General features: G+C 49.1%; 1 protein-coding gene across 1 annotated transcript in view; it reads left to right on the top strand.

Annotated features, from left to right (window-relative positions):
• The window catches only part of LEO1 (LEO1 component of Paf1/RNA polymerase II complex), a 155,423-nt gene extending 140,747 nt beyond the window's left edge, over window positions 1–14,676 (top strand). The window contains exons 11-14 of the mRNA XM_075343672.1: window positions 12,821–12,956; window positions 13,254–13,437; window positions 14,057–14,157; window positions 14,494–14,676. Coding sequence (XP_075199787.1) covers window positions 12,821–12,956; window positions 13,254–13,437; window positions 14,057–14,157; window positions 14,494–14,601 — 529 coding nt within the window. The 3' untranslated portion in view covers window positions 14,602–14,676. The remainder of the gene's footprint in view (window positions 1–12,820; window positions 12,957–13,253; window positions 13,438–14,056; window positions 14,158–14,493) is intronic.
• Window positions 14,677–18,857: the final 4,181 nt, after the last annotated feature.

Here is an 18,857-nt window from a genome sequence, read left to right as displayed (position 1 = left end):
AACAAGGTCCCGGCATTCATGGCACGGTCTCAAGATCACAGAGCGCTGGCGGCAGACGCATTAGTTCAGGATTGGTTGCAGTTTCGACTGCCTTATGTCTTTCCTCCTCTGGCACTGCTGCCCAGAGTGTTACGCAAGATCAGGTCCGACTGCCGCCGCGCCATCCTCATCGCCCCAGACTGGCCGAGGAGGTCGTGGTACCCGGATCTGTGGCATCTCACGGTGGGTCAACCGTGGGCACTACCAGACCGACCAGACTTGCTGTCTCAAGGGCCATTTTTCCATCTGAATTCTGCGGCCCTCAACCTGACTGTGTGGCCATTGAGTCCTGGATCCTAGCGTCTTCAGGGTTATCTCAAGAGGTCATTGCCACTATGAGACAGGCCAGGAAACCAACGTCAGCCAAGATCTACCACAGGACGTGGAGGATCTTCTTATCCTGGTGCTCTGATCAGGGTTTTACTCCCTGGCCATTTGCCTTGCCCACTTTTCTGTCATTCCTTCAATCCGGAATGGAAAAGGGTTTGTCTCTCGGCTCTCTTAAGGGACAAGTCTCGGCGCTCTGTGTTTTTTCAAAAGCGTCTAGCCAGGCTCCCGCAGGTACGCACGTTCCTGCAGGGGGTCTGCCACATAGTCCCTCCTTACAAGCGTCCGCTAGAACCCTGGGATCTGAACAGGGTGCTAACGGCTCTTCAGAAACCACCTTTCGAGCCAATGAGAGATATTTCTCTATCATGTCTCTCGCAGAAGGTGGTCTTCCTAGTGGCAGTCACATCACTTCGGAGAGTGTCTGAGCTAGCTGCACTGTCATGCAAGGCCCCCTTCCTGGTGTTTCACCAGGACAAGGTGGTTCTGCGTCCGGTTCCGGATTTTCTCCCTAAGGTGGTATCCCCTTTTCATCTCAATCAGGATATCTCCTTACCTTCTTTTTGCCCTCATCCAGTTCACCAATGTGAAAAGGATTTGCACTTGTTAGATCTTGTGAGAGCACTCAGACTCTACATTTCTCGTACGGCGCCCCTGCGCCGCTCGGATGCGCTCTTTGTCCTTGTCGCTGGCCAGCGTAAAGGGTCGCAGGCTTCCAAGTCAACCTTGGCTCGGTGGATCAAGGAACCAATTCTTGAAGCCTACCGTTCTTCTGGGCTTCCGGTTCCGTCAGGGCTGAAAGCCCATTCTACCAGAGCCGTGGGTGCGTCCTGGGCATTGCGGCACCAGGCTACGGCTCAGCAGGTGTGTCAGGCGGCTACCTGGTCGAGTCTGCACACTTTCACGAAACACTATCAGGTGCATACCTACGCTTCGGCAGATGCCAGCCTAGGTAGGCGAGTCCTTCAGGCGGCGATTGCCCACCTGTAGGAAGGGGCCGTGTTACGGCTCTATTACCGAGGTATTCTTTTACCCACCCAGGGACTGCTTTTGGACGTCCCAATTGTCTGGGTCTCCCAATGGAGCGACAAAGAAGAAGGGAATTTTGTTTACTTACCGTAAATTCCTTTTCTTCTAGCTCCAATTGGGAGACCCAGCACCCGCCCCTGTTCCCTTCGGGCTGTTGTTCTTTTGTGTACACATGTTGTTCATGTTGAACTGTTCTGGGTTCATGGTTTTCAGTTCTCCGAACATCCTTCGGATTGAATTTACCTTAGACCAATTTATATGTTTCCTCCTTCCTGCTTTTGCACCAAAACTGAGGAGCCCGTGATGCACGGGGGGTGTATAGGCAGAGGGGAGGGGCTTACACTTTTAAGTGTAATACTTTGTGTGGCCTCCGGAGGCAGAAGCTATACACCCAATTGTCTGGGTCTCCCAATTGGAGCTAGAAGAAAAGGAATTTACAGTAAGTAAACAAAATTCCCTTCTTCTTTGTCGCTCCATTGGGAGACCCAGACAATTGGGTGTATAGCTACTGCCTCCGGAGGCCACACAAAGTATTACACTTTAAAAAGTGTAACCCCTCCCCTCTGCCTATACACCCTCCCGTGCATCACGGGCCCATCAGTTTTATGCTTTGTGTTGAAGGAGGCTGACATTCACACAATGCTCCACATTTTAGTCAGCAGCAGCTGCTGATTATATCGGATGGAAGAAAAGAGGGCCCCTAACAGGGCCCCCGGCATGCTCCCTTCTCACCCCACTGAGTCGGCGGTGCTGTTAAGGTTGAGGTACCCATTGCGGGTACACAGGCAGGAGCCACATGCCGTTTTCCTTCCCCATCCCTTAGGGGCTCTGGGTGAAGTGGGATCCTAACCGGTCATCCAGCCACTGGGACCGGGCTCCCTCCGCAGCCCCAGGGGGAATCTGCCGGACAGGAGACTGAGTATCGTCAGGGACATGGCCCTGCATCTACAGGTACTCTGTGTCCTCTTTGGGACGGTGCATGAAGCACCTTGGCCTCAGACGCTGCAGCGACTGCGGTGTGGATTTTTTGACCGGGACTACCGCGCCGACCGTGCCTGTTTGCCGGCCGCGGTTTTTACTTTAGTCCCCGGCTTTTGCGGCCTAGTATATTACATTCCCGCCCCTGGGCCTGCCAGTCAGGGGGAAGGGCGGGACGGTCGGTATGACGCCGACGGTGAGGGCTGGAGCACACTTCGCTGTCCTCCTCCCCCCTCACTGTTCACTATGGGGCGCAGATTCCCGCACTTTTGTGGTTCCGCCCTCGGCTCCCTCCTCCCCTCGGAACGCCGGCAGCCATTGTTATATGGCTCTCAGTATGATTCTGCCGGTGGAGAATCTCAGAATGTGCTCTGCAGCTAATGGGAGAGGGGGTTCCTAACCGGTCGCCATGCACTGGTTACGATATTTGCGCAACTAGTGGTATTCTTCACACTAGTTGGTGGAATATGTGTGGGGACCATCTATTTCAGCATCTGCTTATTGCGCACGCGCCGGCTACGATGCTTTACGCTGCTAGCATGATTATCTACGCCGCCTGCTATTTGATGTTGCTAACGCATGCGCATACTACATTTCCTGTGGCTCTTTCCCATTCACATGACTGTGATCACGTGGCAAAATGGCAGCTTCCATCGGGCGTCTTCCATTTCCACAGCAACCTTTCCTTGCCTCTTTCTCCACACGCTGGTAGGCAATTTAGTAATTATGTTCTAATTATGTTGTACTAAATAAAAAGGCACATTGCTTCCATCATTGCACATCTCCCCTGAGGAAGCTACACCTTGTTTGTAGCGATACGCGTGGGGCTCATACCTCACCCCTCCACTCCTTGCCTGCACCCCGTTGTGTGTCCATCCGTAGGTGGTATTGTATGGGCTATTTTTGCTTTAAATCATGCTTATTGGTGGCGACATTGCTGCATTGCCAAACCACCACGGCATCTACTGGGACTCTGATCTGTCTGATTGATTTTGCATTTTCCATCTGCTTATTTGGTGGTCCCAGTTTATGGACACTGTGTCTTAAATCATTGCATTATTATATGTTTGTGGGGTTGGGGCTCTTTGAGGGTGTGAGGTATTCTTTGGGTGTCAGACCATTGGCACTCTCAGTATGTGTGTTTCCCATAAGCTGTTTTGCTTTTTTAATTGATTTTAATCGGTTGTTGGTATTTGTGCCTATTTCTATAATAAAGATATTTTTGTATATTTATTCATTGTGGTGATCCCACTTTTTTCGCACATTCTTTTCTCTTGTTGATGCATACTAGTTTTCTAATGTGCTAAGTGGCTTTGATCCCCTCATATTGTTCATTAATCTGTTTTGGTGCCCTCCCCTCCCACTGTTGTACACATGCACTGGGACCGGGCTCCATCCGCAGCCCCTGGGGGATTCTGACGGACAGGAGACTGGACATCGTCAGGGACAGAGCCCTGCATCCATAAGGTACTCTGTGTCCCCTTTGGGGACGCTGCATGCAGCACCTGGGTTGCAAACGCCGCAGCGGTTGCTGTGTGGTTTGTGAGACCGGGACTACCGCGCCGACCGCGCCTGCTTGCCGGCCGCGTTTTTAACTTTAGTCCCCGGCTCTTGCGGCCTAGTACCATATACTCCCGTTCCCGGGCCTGCCAGTCAGGGGTAACGACGGGACGGCCGAACGGACGTCGGCAGTGAGGGCTGGAGCATACTTGGTATCCTCTTACCCCCCTCACTGTGCACTGTGGGGCACCAGTTTCCCAATCGGGTGCTGGCCACCCTTAGGTGCCGAAGTGTGTGTATGTATATATATATGTATATGTATATATATATATATATATGTGTATATATATATATATATATGTATATATATGTGTATATATATATATATGTGTATATATATATATATATATATATATATATATATATATATATATATATATATATATATATATATATATATATATATATATATATATATGTATATATATAATTTATTTACCGTATTTTTCGCTTTATAAGACGCACCGGAATATAAGACGCACCCCAAACTTAGACATAAAAAAGGTAAAAAAAAGAAAAATGGGGTCCGTCTTATACTCCGGTGTTCTCTTACCGGAGGGGGGCAGCAGTGGTGGTGAAGCGGGGTCACAGGAGGCACAGGTTGTGCTGGCAGGCGCGGCAGGTCAGTGGCAGCGGGGTCCGTGGTTGCAGGTGCCGTGGTTGCAGGCGCGGTGGCGTCCGCGGTGGCAGGATCCGTGGGGTCCGTGGTGGCGGCAGCAGCCGTGGCGTGTGAGCCGTGCAGCAGGCCGGTGCAGTGAGTGTCCGCGGTCCCGGTTCAGTGGTGGCAGCGGCGGCGGCAACTGCTCAGTGGTGGCAGCGGCAGGGACTGCTCAGTGGTGGCAGCGGCAGGGACTGCTCAGTGGTGGCGTGTGTCCGCGGTCCCGGTTCAGTGGTGGCAGCGGCGGCGGCGGCTCAGTGGTGGGAGCGGCGGCAACTGCTCAGTGGTGGCAGCGGCAGGGACTGCTCAGTGGTGGCGTGTGTCCGCGGTCCCGGTTCAGTGGTGGCAGCGGCGGCTCAGTAGTGGGAGCGGCGGCGACGGCTCAGTGGTGGAGTGTGTCCGCGGTCCCGATTCAAGTAATGGCGCCCGGAGCGACGCATGCGCAGATGGAGCTCTCATCCAAGGGCTCCATCTGCGCACGCGCTGACTCCCGGAGCAGCGCGTGCGCAGATGGAGCTCTCATCCAAGAGCTCCACCGGCGCCATCATTTGAAAGTGGGACCGCGGACAACTGGTAAGCTGCACAGCCGCCCGCCCCGCATGCACAGAGTGGCAGCCAGCAGGCTGCCCGCCCACCCCGCGTACAAGCCGCCGGGTACCTGTGCTTGCGTGCGGTGGCAGCCGGGTACCCATGGCTGTGTGCGGGCGGCAGATGGGTGACTGTGTGAGGGCGGCAGCCGAGTACCTGCACGGGCACCCGACTGCCGCTCGCACACAGCACCCGGCTGCCGCCCGCACACAGCCATGGGTACCCGTCTGCCACCGCATGCAAGCACAGGTACCTGGCTGCCGACCCCACACAGCACCCGCTGCCGCCCGTACACAGCCACGGGTACCCGGCTGCCGCTGCATGCAAGTACAGGTACCCGGGCGCTTGCATGCAGCCACAGGCACCCGCCCGATCGCCTCAGACAGGACCCCCCCCCCCCGCTACCGCTTTATAAGACGCACCCCCCATTTTCCTCCCAAAATTTGGGGAGGAAAAGTGCGTCTTATAAAGCGAAAAATACGGTATATATATATATATATATAATTTATTTATATATATATATATATAATTTATTTATATATATATATATATTTATTTATATATATATATTTATTTATATATATATATATATATAATTTATTTATATATATATATATATAATTTATTTATATTTATATATATATATATATTTATTTATATATATATATATATATATTTATTTATATTTATATATATATATATATATTTATTTATATATATTTATTTATATATATTTATATATATATATATATTTATTTATATATATTTATTTATATATATTTATATATATATATTTATATATATATATTTATATATATATATTTATATATATATATTTATATATATTTATATTTATATATATTTATATTTATATATATATATTTATATATATATATATTTATATATATATATGTATATATATATATTTATATATATATATTTATATATATATATATTTATATATATATATTTATATATATTTATATATATATATATATATATATTTATATATATATATATATATATATATATATATATATATATATATATATATTTATATATATATATATATATATATATATATATATATATATATATATATTTATATATATATATATATGGTATATGATTTCACTGTTCGGCAGCACTATTGCTTTTGGCTATATACCCTCGCTGATTACTAAGAGGTGACAACAGCAGGTCGTCCGCAAACAGTAACCTGTACCTCTTGTGCGGCTATATTGCCGGCAGGTTCCACCTATCATTGCAAATGCATGGCCCCTGGGGCACTCACTCAGCCGGAGCCTCCGGCACTGGTGGGACCCTTGGCTCAGGTGGTACCACTGGTTTCCACTGCACAGATAGCAGGGACAGAGTTTGCACGTTTGACTGAGCAACTCTCTGAGTCGCTGTCACATTCCATGGCCCAGTCTATGAACAGAGGGGCTGCTAAGATACTGGAAGCTTTGCAATCCAGACCGGTAACACAGGGCCAAGGCGCTGGGAGTTCATCGCTCACAGGCCCCTCTGGGTCGGTACAACAAGGGGCTCCTGGGGTAACACCCAGATCCCACGGTGAGAACTCCGACACGGACCCCGGCCTCAGACAGGCTAACCGGGCTCGCTGGGAACCTTCCAGGACTTCATCACGCTGTTCGGGGTCTCAGCTTGACGACTCTCGGGAGAATGAAGCGGAGGTCGCAGCTCAGGGCTCTGAACCTGACGTTGCTCTCAATCTGGAGGGGACGCCATAGTAAATGACCTTACAGCGTCCATCAACCAGGTGCTAGACCTCTCTTCCCCATCTTCTCCTATGGAGGAGTCGGCTTCACATTGGGAGAAACACCAGTTTAGGTTTCCCAAATGTACACGGAGTGCGTTTTTTCGATCACTCTAACTCCAGAGAGGCTGTCCAGAAGCACAGAACTTCCTGACAAGCGCTTTACTAAGCGCCTTAATGACACAAGTTACCCTTTCACCCCCTGACGTAGTTAAGGGTTGGGCTCAGTGTCACAAGGTGGATCCTCCAGTCTCCAGACTGGCGGCTAGATCCGTAGTATTAGTGGCAGTTGGTTTGGATGCCACTGACAGGCAAATAAAGCTTATGATGAAATCCATCTATGAAGCCATAGGCGCATCCTTTGCTCCGGCCTTCGCAGCCGTGAGGGCACTCCAAGCTATCTCAGCTTCTCTGGCTGAGATTAATGCGGTCGTCGGCCGCCCCAAACCGCATCCTCGGTCGGTGGCAGGCTCTCCCGCTTTTGCGACGCCTGGTGGCCACATTTCCAAGACCGATGGGTGAGAGACATTCTGTCTCACGGTTACAGGATAGAGTTCAGCTCTCGTCCTCCGACTCGTTTTTTTCAGAACATCTCCGCCCCCCGAACGGACAGTTGCGCTTTTTCAGGCGGTGGACACTCTGAAAACAGAAGGAGTGGTGATCCCCGTTCCCCTTCAGGAACGCGGTCGCGGTTTTTACTCCAATCTGTTCGTGGTGCCAAAAAAGGACGGCTCCTTCCGTTCCGTTTTGGACCTCAAATTGCTCAACAATCATGTGACAACCAGGCGGTTTCGCATGGAATTCCTCCGATCTGTCATCGCTTCGATGTCCCAAGGTGACTTCCTAGCATCAATCGACATCAAAGATGCCTATCTCCATGGCAGATCGCTCAAGAGCATCAACGCTTCCTTCGTTTCGCCATCAAACACCTTCAATTTGTGGCACTGCCTTTCGGCCTGGCGATAGACCCACGGGTCTTCACCAAGGTCATGGCATCCGTCGTAGCGATCCTACACTCTCATGGCCACTCGGTGATCCCTTACCCAGACGATATCCTAGTCAAGGCACCCTCACGGGTGGCTTGTCAACACAGTCTGACCGTTGCTCTGGAGACTCTCCAGAGGTTCGGGTGGATCATCAATTTTCCAAAGTCAAATTGGGCTCCGACCCAGTCACTGACGTACCTAGGGATGGAGTTTCATACTCTCTCAGCGATGGTCAAGCTACCGCTGGACAAACAGCGGTCGCTGCAGACAGGGGTGCAATCCTTTCTACGGGCCCAGTCGCACCCCTTGAGGCGCCTCATGCACTTCCTGGGGAAGATGGTGGCAGCAATGGAGGCAGTTCCATTTGCGCAATTTCATCTGCGTCCTCTCCAATGGGACATTCTCCGCAAATGGGACAAGAGGCCGACGTCCTTGGACAGGAACGTCTCTCTGTCTCTGGAAGCCAAGACCTCACTTCAGTGGTGGCTTCTCCCCACTTCTCTGTCGAAAGGAAAATCCTTCCTGCCCACATCCTGGGCTGTGGTCACGACGGACGCGAGCCTGTCGGGATAGGGAGCGGTTTTTCTCCACCACAAGGCTCAGGGAACCTGGACTCCGACAGAGTCCTCCCTTCAGATCAATGTTCTGGAGATAAGGGCAGTGTATCTAGCCCTCAAGGCGTTCCATCGGTGGCTCGACGGCAGGCAGATCCGCATACAGTCGGACAACGCCACGGCGGTTGCGTACATCAACCACCAGGGCGGCACTCGCAGTCGTCAAGCCTTCCAAGAAGTCCGGCGGAGTCTGCTGTGGGCGGAGTCCACAGCCTCCACCATCTCCGCGGTTCACATTCCGGGCGTAGAAAACTGGGAAGCAGACTTCCTCAGTCGCCAGCGCATGGACGCGGGGGAATGGTCTCTCCACCTGGACGTGTTTCAAGAGATCTGTTGCCGCTGGGGACCGCCGGACGTCGATCTCATGGCGTCTCGGCACAACAACAAGGTCCCAGCATTCATGGCACGGTCTCAGGACTACAGAGCTCTGGCGGCGGACGCCTTAGTTCAGGATTGGTCGCAGTTTCAACTGCCTTATGTATTCCCTCCTCTGGCAATGCTGCCAGAGTGTTGCGCAAGATCAGGTCCGACTGCCGCCACGCCATTCTCGTAGATTGGCTGAGGCGGTCGTGGTACCCGGATCTGTGGCATCTCACGGTGGGGCAACCGTGGGCGCTCCCAGACCGACCAGACTTGCTATCTCAAGGGCCATTTTTCCATCTGAATTCTGCGGCCCTCAACCTGACTGTGTGGCCATGGAGTCCTGGCTCTTAGCGTCCTCAGGGTTGTCTCAAGACGGCTCCCTCATAGGTCAAGCCTCGGCGCTTTCCGTGTTTTTTCAAAAGCGTCTAGCCAGGCTTCCGCGGGTCCGCACGTTCCTGCAGGGAGTTTGCCACATAGTCCCGCCTTACAAGCGTCCGCTGGAACCCTGGGATCTCAACATGGTTCTACGGGCTCTTCAAAAAACCACCTTTTGAACCGCTGCGGGATGTCTCTCTATCACGTCTTTCGCAGAAGGTGGCATTTCTACTGGCGGTTACTTCACTCCGTAGAGTGTCAGAGCTTGCAGCGCTGTCATGCAAAGGCCCTTTCCTGGTATTTCACCAGGATAAGGTGGTTCTGCGTCCCGTCCCGGACTTTCTCCCTAAGGTGGTGTCCACTTTTCATCTCAATCAGGATATTTCCTTAGTTTCATTTTGCCCTCATCCAATTCACCAATATGAAAAGGATTTGCATTTGTTAGATCTAGTGAGAGCACTCCGGAGCTACGTGTCTCGCACGGCGCCAATGCGCCGCTCTGATGCGTTCTTTGTCCTTGTCGCTGGCCAGCGTAAGGGGTCGCAGGCTTCCAAGTCAACCTTGGCTCGGTGGATCAAGGAACCGATTTTTTTGAAGCCTGCCTTTTTTCTGGGCTTCCGATTCCTTCAGGGCTGAAAGCCCATTCTACCAGAGCTGTGGGTGCGTCCAAGGCATTGCGGCACCAGGCTACGGCTCAGCAGGTGTGTCAGGCGGCTACCTGGTCGAGTCTGCACACTTTCACGAAACCCTATCAGGTGCATGCCTATGCTTCGACAGATGCCAGCCTAGATAGGCGAGTCCTTCAGGCGGCGGTCGCCCACCTGTGAGAGGGGGCCGTTGTTTTCGGCTCTTTTTATCGAGGTATTCTTTTACCCACCCAGGGACTGCTTTTGGACATCCCAATTGTCTGGGTCTCCCAATGGAGCGACAAAGAAGAAGGGAATTTTGTTTACTTACCGTAAATTCCTTTTCTTCTAGCTCCTATTGGGAGACCCAGCACCCGCCCATGTTCCCTTCGGGCTGTTTGTTCTTTTGTGTACACATGTTGTTCATGTTGAATTGTTCTTTTGGTTCATGGTTTCAGTTCTCCGAACATCTTTCGGATTGAATTTACCTTAGACCAATTTATAAGTTTCCTCCTTCCTGCTTTGGCACCAAAACTGATGGGCTCGTGATGCACGGGAGGGTGTATAGGCAGAGGGGAGGGGTTACACTTTTTAAAGTGTAATACTTTGTGTGGCCTCCGGAGGCAGTAGCTATACACCCAATTGTCTGGGTCTCCCAATAGGAGCTAGAAGAAAAGGAATTTACGGTAAGTAAACAAAATTCCCTTTTTTGTGTGGCATGACTATTTATTTTGAGGCCACAAAAAATCAAAGTTCAATAATTGCCAATTTTTTTAGAATGTCAAATTTTGATATTTTCATAAATGCAAATTATATTTACCTAAATTTACTACTATAACGAAGTACAATGTGTCATGAAAAAAGCAGTTGGACGCTCTGATGGGCCTGACTCGTGTACTGAGTATAATAAATCAATGGGGAACTTGAGGAACTTTCCTGAAGATAATCACTACTCATACAGTGACACTAGTCAGAATTGAAAAATTTTGCCTGGTCAGGAAAATGAAAAAAGGCTGGGGGTGAAGGAGTTAATAGGAAGGAAAAAATGTGCAAGTGCACGAGGCCCCATGAATACTGACCATGTTGTACCGAGCTCGTACGGCAGGGGTGTTAACTTTATATTTGTTTTCACTTGGAGGGATGTAAATGAGCTTTTGTCTTTTTTTTTTGTTTTTTTTCTGTATCAGATAGTGTAAAACAAAATTGAATTTTTCTGCCTTTTTTAAAATCATTGCTTCTAGTTCTGAATGACCCTATACAGCCCCATAGCCGGGCAATCTACTTCTGGAGAATGGAGCCTGCAAAGCTTTCACTCCTTCTGTGTGAGGCCTAAAGGTGGTGTCAAACACAGCGACGCAGCAGCGATCATGACCAGCGATCTGACCTTATCAGGATCACTGCTGCGTCGTTACATGGTCGCTGGTGAGCTGTCAAACAGGCAGATCTCACCAGCGACCAGTGACCAGCCCCCAGCCAGCAGCGATGCGTGGAAGCGTAACTAAGGTAAATATCGGGTATCCAAGCAAAGCACTTCTCTTGGTTACCCTATATTTACCTTAGTTACTAGTGTCCGCCGCTCTCACGCTGCCAGTGCCGGCTCCCTGTTCCCTGCACTACTAGCCAGAGTACACATCGGGTTAATTACCCGATGTGTACTCCAGCTACGCGTGCAGGGAGCCGGCACTGGCAGCGTGAGAGCAGCGGACGCTAGTAACTAAGGTAAATATCGGGTAACCAAGGAAAGGGTTTCTTGGTTACCTGATGTTTACTGTGGTTACAGCTTACCGCAGGCTGCCAGACGCCGGCTCCCTGCTCGCTTCAGTTCGTCGCTCTCTCGCTGTCACACACAGCGATGTGTGCTTCACAACGGGAGAGCAACGTCCAAAAAATGAAGCAGGACATTCAGCAACGACCGGCGACCTCACAGCAGGGGCCAGGTCGTTGCTGGATGTCACATACAGCGACGGGACGTCGCTGCTACGTCACAGAAAATGGTGACTTTGCAGCTACGTTGTTGTCATCATCGCTATGTGTGACACCACCTTTATGGATGACGGCTGAATAGCATTCAGGGCTGTTTTCTATAGTAAGTAGCGTGGCACTTCTGAAAAAGACGGGTGCTCTGGTAGGGTCCAACTCCGTGAAAATGGAATGAAATAGAACCAGGCACACCGATGTGGAAAAATCAAATGACTTTATTGGTGACAGCAAACAGTTCAATCATGAACGTTTTGGTTAAATTGACCTTCATCAAGGATTATTTTGGGGGCTATTACGCACCTATCTAATCGAGCTAACAGCATATTTCTGTACAGACATTCTCCTGTTACTGCATAAACCTTATTACATGTTACTCCACACACCAGCGATTGATATTATGTGTTGCTAGCAGGCGTTCATAACTCCTTGGGCTATCTTCTCCACTTTCGCGACGAGACAAGCAGCTGCCCGCACTCACTACTTGGCTTCTTTATTTCCAGCCCTTCTGCCTCCTCGTTCTCCAACATAATTTACGGTTTCATTACTTCAGTATTCTTCCGGATTCACCATCTTTCCATTTTTTTATTCATCGCTTTTGTTTATTCATATACAGCAAGTTCCTTGATGAAGGTCAATAATTTGACCGAAACATCCATGATTGAACTGTATGCTGTCAACAATAAAGTCCTTTCATTTTTCCAAATCTGAGTGCTTGGTTCTATTTCATGGCATTTCTATCTGTCTCCTAGACATGTGATCACAATACAAAAGTTTTTTTTTCCTTGGTATGCGGCTGTCCTATGTGTAGTCTGATTGGAGTAGACTACATTGTCAAATATCACTGATTTGTTTCTTTTAGTAGCTGTAACTGGACTGTAACTAAGCAATCTATAATACACATCTTTATTATCCCTCAGACCTCATTCCACAGACAGCGCCACTCACAGGAAGATGACCCTGTCTCTTGCAGACAGATGTTCGAAGACTCAGAAGATCAGGATTCTTCCAATGGCAGGACGTGATCCTGAGTCTCAGAGAACAGAAATGATTAAGGTAAAATATGTGACCTGCTATGTGTTAGAGATTGTAAGTAGTGTTATTTAGTGAAAAGTACAGGCCAGGATTATGTCATAACATGTATTCAGAGATGGTAGTCGGAGAAACTGATACAGATTACCCATTGCCTTGTTATATGGGTGCTGCTACATAACACAGAAACATCATGGGAACCTAATACCACCTGACTTGTATTTCATAAATTCTGGAACCATTGTTGGAAATATCCTACCAGAAGCACAAACAAAACCTAGAAGCTTTGTATACAACTAAAACATTCTCATTTTCATGCAGAAAGAAGAGGAGCGGCTAAGAGCGTCAATTCGCAGAGAGTCACAGCAGCGCAGAATCAAGGAAAAGCAGCACCAACGTGGTCTGAGCGCCAATTACCTGGAGCCTGACCGCTATGATGATGACGACGAAGGAGAAGAGTCCATCAGCCTAGCTGCTATCAAGAACCGATATAAGGGAGGAAGAGGTAAAGAATACACATATCGATAAAACTCCACTGTTCTGCGTCCAAGTCTATCTATTGTATATGGGGAACAATAATAGCAGACAATTATATTAACCATATATATATAGGAATTTACCCTTTATCTTAATCCACAGTACAATCAGATACCTTTTTAGGATTAGGTAGTGTTGGATAGAGTTCTTCATACCACGGTGGAGTTGGAAATTCAGTTTTATCAACAATAAAAATAAGTTTTATTTATATTAGTCTACTCAGTTCAGTGAATTAGTGGTCTCCTAGAGTTATATAGTGTGCATTTTTTTTCTTTAAGGATGAGATAAAGAAACTGCCGATAATGAAATGGGACATGTGTACTTCAGAGGTTTTAGTCTCTCTCTGCTTTTACAGCACGCATCCACTAGGGGGTACAGTGGACTTTCTGAATCATGAAAATCTATCTTTTTTGTGCTGTATACTCACACCACAGCTTCAAATTAAGATACAATGCATTGCAATGTTTGGTAGTTTATACGTTCCCAGTATTGTTATACTCCTGTAGCCCTAGATAATCAATTGCTGTTAATTTGTGCTGCAGTTTGTATGTCGAATAATATTGAGTCTTGACTTTTATGTTTTATAGAGGAAAGGGCACGCATCTACTCATCAGACAGTGATGAAGGCTCAGAAGATGAGAAAGCTCAGAGACTGCTGAAAGCAAAGAAACTGAACAGTGATGAGGAGGTGAGTCCAGGATTGTTACATGCTGTCTGATATCCAGGAATTACATATTCATAACTTAGGTGTATCAGCGGTGTGTAGTCATCTTATATTGTTAGTCAGCAAGGTTACATTGCCCATCCTATCCAGCATATCACAATTCACTTCTGCCCCAGCATATTATGAGCAATAATAAGGCAGCTGCACTATCCCACTGGAAATGATTGCAATGATATATTCAAAGTTATTATGAATATATCATTGCAGTCTTCATAAAATGAGCAATAGCAATCCTGTAGTTTAAAACCATCAGAAAATGTTTAATAATGGTGATCATTGGGCCCTCTTTCTCATATCTAGGAAGGAGAACCATCAAATAAGAGAAAGTCGGATGATGAAGAAAAACCCAACAAAAAGCACAAGAAATACGTTATAAGTGATGAGGAGGATGATGATGAGGATTTGTAACATGCGTATATATGTATATTTTTCATGTTGTACATAGTTTGGATTCTGTTCATTGAATAAATATGAGAAATACAATGATCCTTACGTGGTTATTTTAATTAGTACAGCATAAACTGGAATCTCTGCTGTACTCTCCATCGCTGGAGATGGATCTGTTGTTAAAGGGGTTGTCTCCTTTCAGGTAATGTTCTGTCCTGGATGCAGTTTGTTAAAAAATAGCAAACCATACTGCACTCAGTTTTCTCGGGTCCTCCAGTGAGTCTTTGCCACTGTTTCCAGAGTCTGGCATTAGCTACTGTGTCAATGTCAATTCAACAGCTTGGCAGCCAATCTGAAGGCTCAGTGCATCCGCCAGTGTAGACAACATGCCCCCTTTAGAACTGCTGAGCACAGATTGGGTGTCAATGTGTTGTCAGCGCTACAGCCAAACACAAAGAGCAGCAGTGTGGACCCTGAGAAGGTGAGTACTGCTCAGATTGTTGTGTTTCTTAAAGAAACTAGATATGGTAGATGGTTGATCATACACTTTATCAACTTGAAGAGAACCTGGTGCCTTGGAGAACCACGCTCTGCCTGCAGATAGATATAGGGTTAATCTGCAGGTAATAGCCTTACAATGCTGCCTGCCCACCTTACTGACAGTGCAGCTACCTGAAGTAAATTAATGTATTTCTTCGGCGCTCTATTGGGAGACCCAGACGATTGGGTGTATAGCTACTGCCTCCGGAGGCCACACAAAGCATTACACTAAAAAGTGTAAGGCCCCTCCCCTTCTGGCTATACACCCCCAGTGAGATCACTGGCTCACCAGTTTTCTGCTTTGTGCGAAGGAGGTCAGACATCCACGCATAGCTCCACTGTTTAGTCAGCAGTAGCTGCTGACTATATCGGATGGAAGAAAAGAGGGCCCATATAGGGCCCCCAGCATGCTCCCTTCTCACCCCGCTTGTGGTTTGTAAGGTTGAGGTACCTATTGCTGGTACGGAGGCTGGAGCCCACATGCTGTTTTCCTTCCACATCCCCCTGAGGGGCTCTGAGGAAGTGGGATCTTACCGGCCCCAAAGCCCTGAGGCCGGGCTCCATCCACAGACCCATTGAACCTGCTGGATACGGAGCTGGGTACCGTTCAGGGACATGGCCCTGCACCATTCAGGTACTCTGTGTCCCCGTACACACAGGCACAGCACACTCCAGACTTGCTGGGTGTGCTAGTGCGCCGGGGACAGTAAAGGGTTACAGTCACTGCAGCCTAGCTGAGTGACTTTATGTATGGGGAACTACCGCGCCGGACGCTCCGGGAGCGGCGGCGCGGCTGGGACTTGTAGTGCGCCGGGGACTTAGCGCCGACCGCGCTTTTACGGCGGCGGCGCTTATAAATCCAGTCCCCGGCTTTTGCGGCCTAGCTCCGCTTCGTTCCCGCCCCCACCCTGTCAATCAGGGTAGGGGAGAGACGCTGTACAATCAGCAGCGCCGAGGGCTGGAGCCTTATTTACATGCTCCAGCCCTCTCACTGGACACTGTGGGACGCCGGTTTCCCGCTCTGACTTGGGGGCACGCCCACGGCCCGCCCCTACTCACACGAGCTGGAGAAGGACGCCGGCAGCCATTCCTGCAGTCCGAGCTGAGAGATCGGACTCTGGGCGACCAGGCACAGGACTAGGGCGACCACACACCCGCTTATAGGCGGGCGGTAAGCGGCACCTGAAGTGCTGACCCCACTAAATACCGCAGTTGTCCATTTGTATTTTTATGCTTATACTGCATAGGTCGCTATTTTTGGCTATATGCCCTCTTAGATGGCGACACATCAGCAGCAGGAAAGCAGGGGTGCTAAGGCACAGGCTTTCTATGCTGCTTGTATTGCATGTACTGAAGTGTTCATGTGTATTTATGCTTGTATGCTATACACTGCACTGTACGGTCGCTAGTCTGGGCTATTTTCGCCTAGAATGACTAGACTACAGCAGCAGAAAAGCAGGGGTGCTGAGGCACAGGTTTTTTCTATGCTGCTTGTATTGCAGGGGTTGCAGTGTTCATTTGTACTTATGCTTGTATGCTATACATTGCACTGTATGGTCGATATTCTGGGCTATATTCCCCTAGATGGCTAGTCTACAGCAGCAGAAAAGCAGGGGTGCCAAGGCACAGGCTTTCTATGCTGCTTGTATTGCATGTGCTGCAGTGTTCATTGTACTTTATGCTTGTATGCTATACATTGCATTGTACGGTCGCCATTCTTGGCTCTATGTCCTAGATGGCTAGTCGGCAGCAGCATATAAGCAACACAGGCTTTCGATGCTGTTTTTACTGCATGTGACACTGTTCCACGGCACTGAACCCCATTGTGTGCAATGCTCCCCTGGAGCACTTGGTCAGCCGGGGTCTCTACTAGACGTGGCCAAAGGAACCACCTGTCAACCCTGTCCAAGGACAGGGATGGAGTTGCATTGGGATAGAGACTTGCAGTCCGGACAGGCCATGGGCAAATCATTGCTCCCTGGCCACCCTCATTGGGAATAAAATCGGTTCCCCGGGGGGGGTCCCAGGAGGCTCTCTGTATGATGAGGCAGACGTAGCTCATCAGGACTTTGATCCTGACAACGCTCTCAATCCGGATACACCGGATGGTGACGCCATAAGGAATGATCCTATAGCGTCCATCAATGGAATGTTGGATCTTTCTCCCTCAGCTCCCCCAGCGGAGGAGTCAGCTTCACAGCAGGAGAAGTCCCATTTCAGTAGCTCAAACGTATTTTGAGGTTTTTTTTTCTGGCCACGCTGACTTCAGAGAAGCAGTCCAGGAACACCACGCTTACCAGATAAGCGTTTTCTCCAAACGTATTAAGGATACTTTTCCCCCTGACGTGGTCAAGCGCGGGACCCAGGGTCCAAAGGTGGATTCTCCAATCTCCAGGCTTGCGGCTAGAGCTATAGTTGCAGTGGAGATGGGACTTCACTTAAAGATGCCAGACAGATAGCCTCATAGACAGATTTCAACCACAGTCTATCGGCGTGTCGGTTGCTCCGGCATTTACAGCCGTATGGGCACCCTAAGCTTTTCAGCTGTCCTTGCACAGCTGGTCTTGAGCATATGTACATTTGTGCCGCAGGGGCGTCCGTATCCTCGCAATGTCTGCATTGCGACTTACCCTATTAATGCTGTCCTGGAAGGACAGTCGAGGTTTCGGTCCTTCCCAAGCTCGGGCAGGTCCCAATTGTCCTCGTCCAAAAGAGCTGAAAATCCTCAGAGGGGCTCAGTTTCCGGGGGCTCAATCACGCCCAAGGAAGGCAGCCGGAGGAACCGCTACCAAGGCGGTCTCCTCATGACTCTCAGCTCTCTCATCTCTCCGCATCCGCGGTTGATGGCAGACTCGCTCGCCTTTGGCGACATTTAGCTGCCACAGGTCACAGACCGGTGGGTGAGGGACCTTGTGCCCACGTGCACAGGACAGAGTTCTGTTCTCGTCCTCCGACTCGATTCTTCAGAACGTCCCCACCTCCCCACCGAGCCGATGCTCTTCTGCAGGCAGAAGGAGTGGTAATCCCTGTTCCTCTTCAGGAACAAGACACGGTTTTCCTCCAATCTGGTTGTGGTGCCAAAAAGGATGGCTCTTTCCGTTCCGTTCTGGACCTAAAACTGCTCAACAAGCACGTGGAGGCCAGGCGGTTCCGGATGAAACCCTCCGCTCCGTCATTGCCTCAATGTCTCAAGGATATTTCCTAGCATCAATAGACATCAAAGATGCTTATCTCCACGTGCCGATTGCTACAGAGCACCAATGTTTTCTACGTTTCGTGATGGGAGACGACCATCTTCAGTTCGTAGCTCTGCCATTCGGTCTGGCGACAACCCCACGGGTGTTCACCAAGGTCATGGCGGCAGTGGTAGCAGTCTTGCACTCACAGGGACACTCTGTGATCCCTTACTTGGACGATCTACTTGTCAAGGCACCCTCTCAAGAGGCATGCCAATTCAGCCTGAATGTTGCGCTGGAGACTCTCCAGACGCTCGGGTGGATCATCGACTTCTCAAAGTCAAACCTGTCACCGACCCAATCACTAGCGTCTCTTGGTATGGAGTTTCATACTCTCTCAGCGATAGTGAAGCTTCCGCTGGACAAGCAGCGGTCACTACAGACTGGGGTGCAGACTCTCCGTCAAGGTCAGTCGCACTCCTTAAGATGCCTCATGCACTTCCTCGGGAAGATGGTGGCGGCAATGGAGGCGGTTCCGTTTGCGCAGTTTCATCTGCGTCC

This window comes from Anomaloglossus baeobatrachus, chromosome 4 (genome assembly GCF_048569485.1).
Source record: "Anomaloglossus baeobatrachus isolate aAnoBae1 chromosome 4, aAnoBae1.hap1, whole genome shotgun sequence".
NCBI lineage: Eukaryota > Metazoa > Chordata > Amphibia > Anura > Aromobatidae > Anomaloglossus > Anomaloglossus baeobatrachus.
The sequence above is the reverse complement of the archived record's forward strand: the minus strand, read 5'-3'. Positions and strand labels throughout refer to the sequence as shown.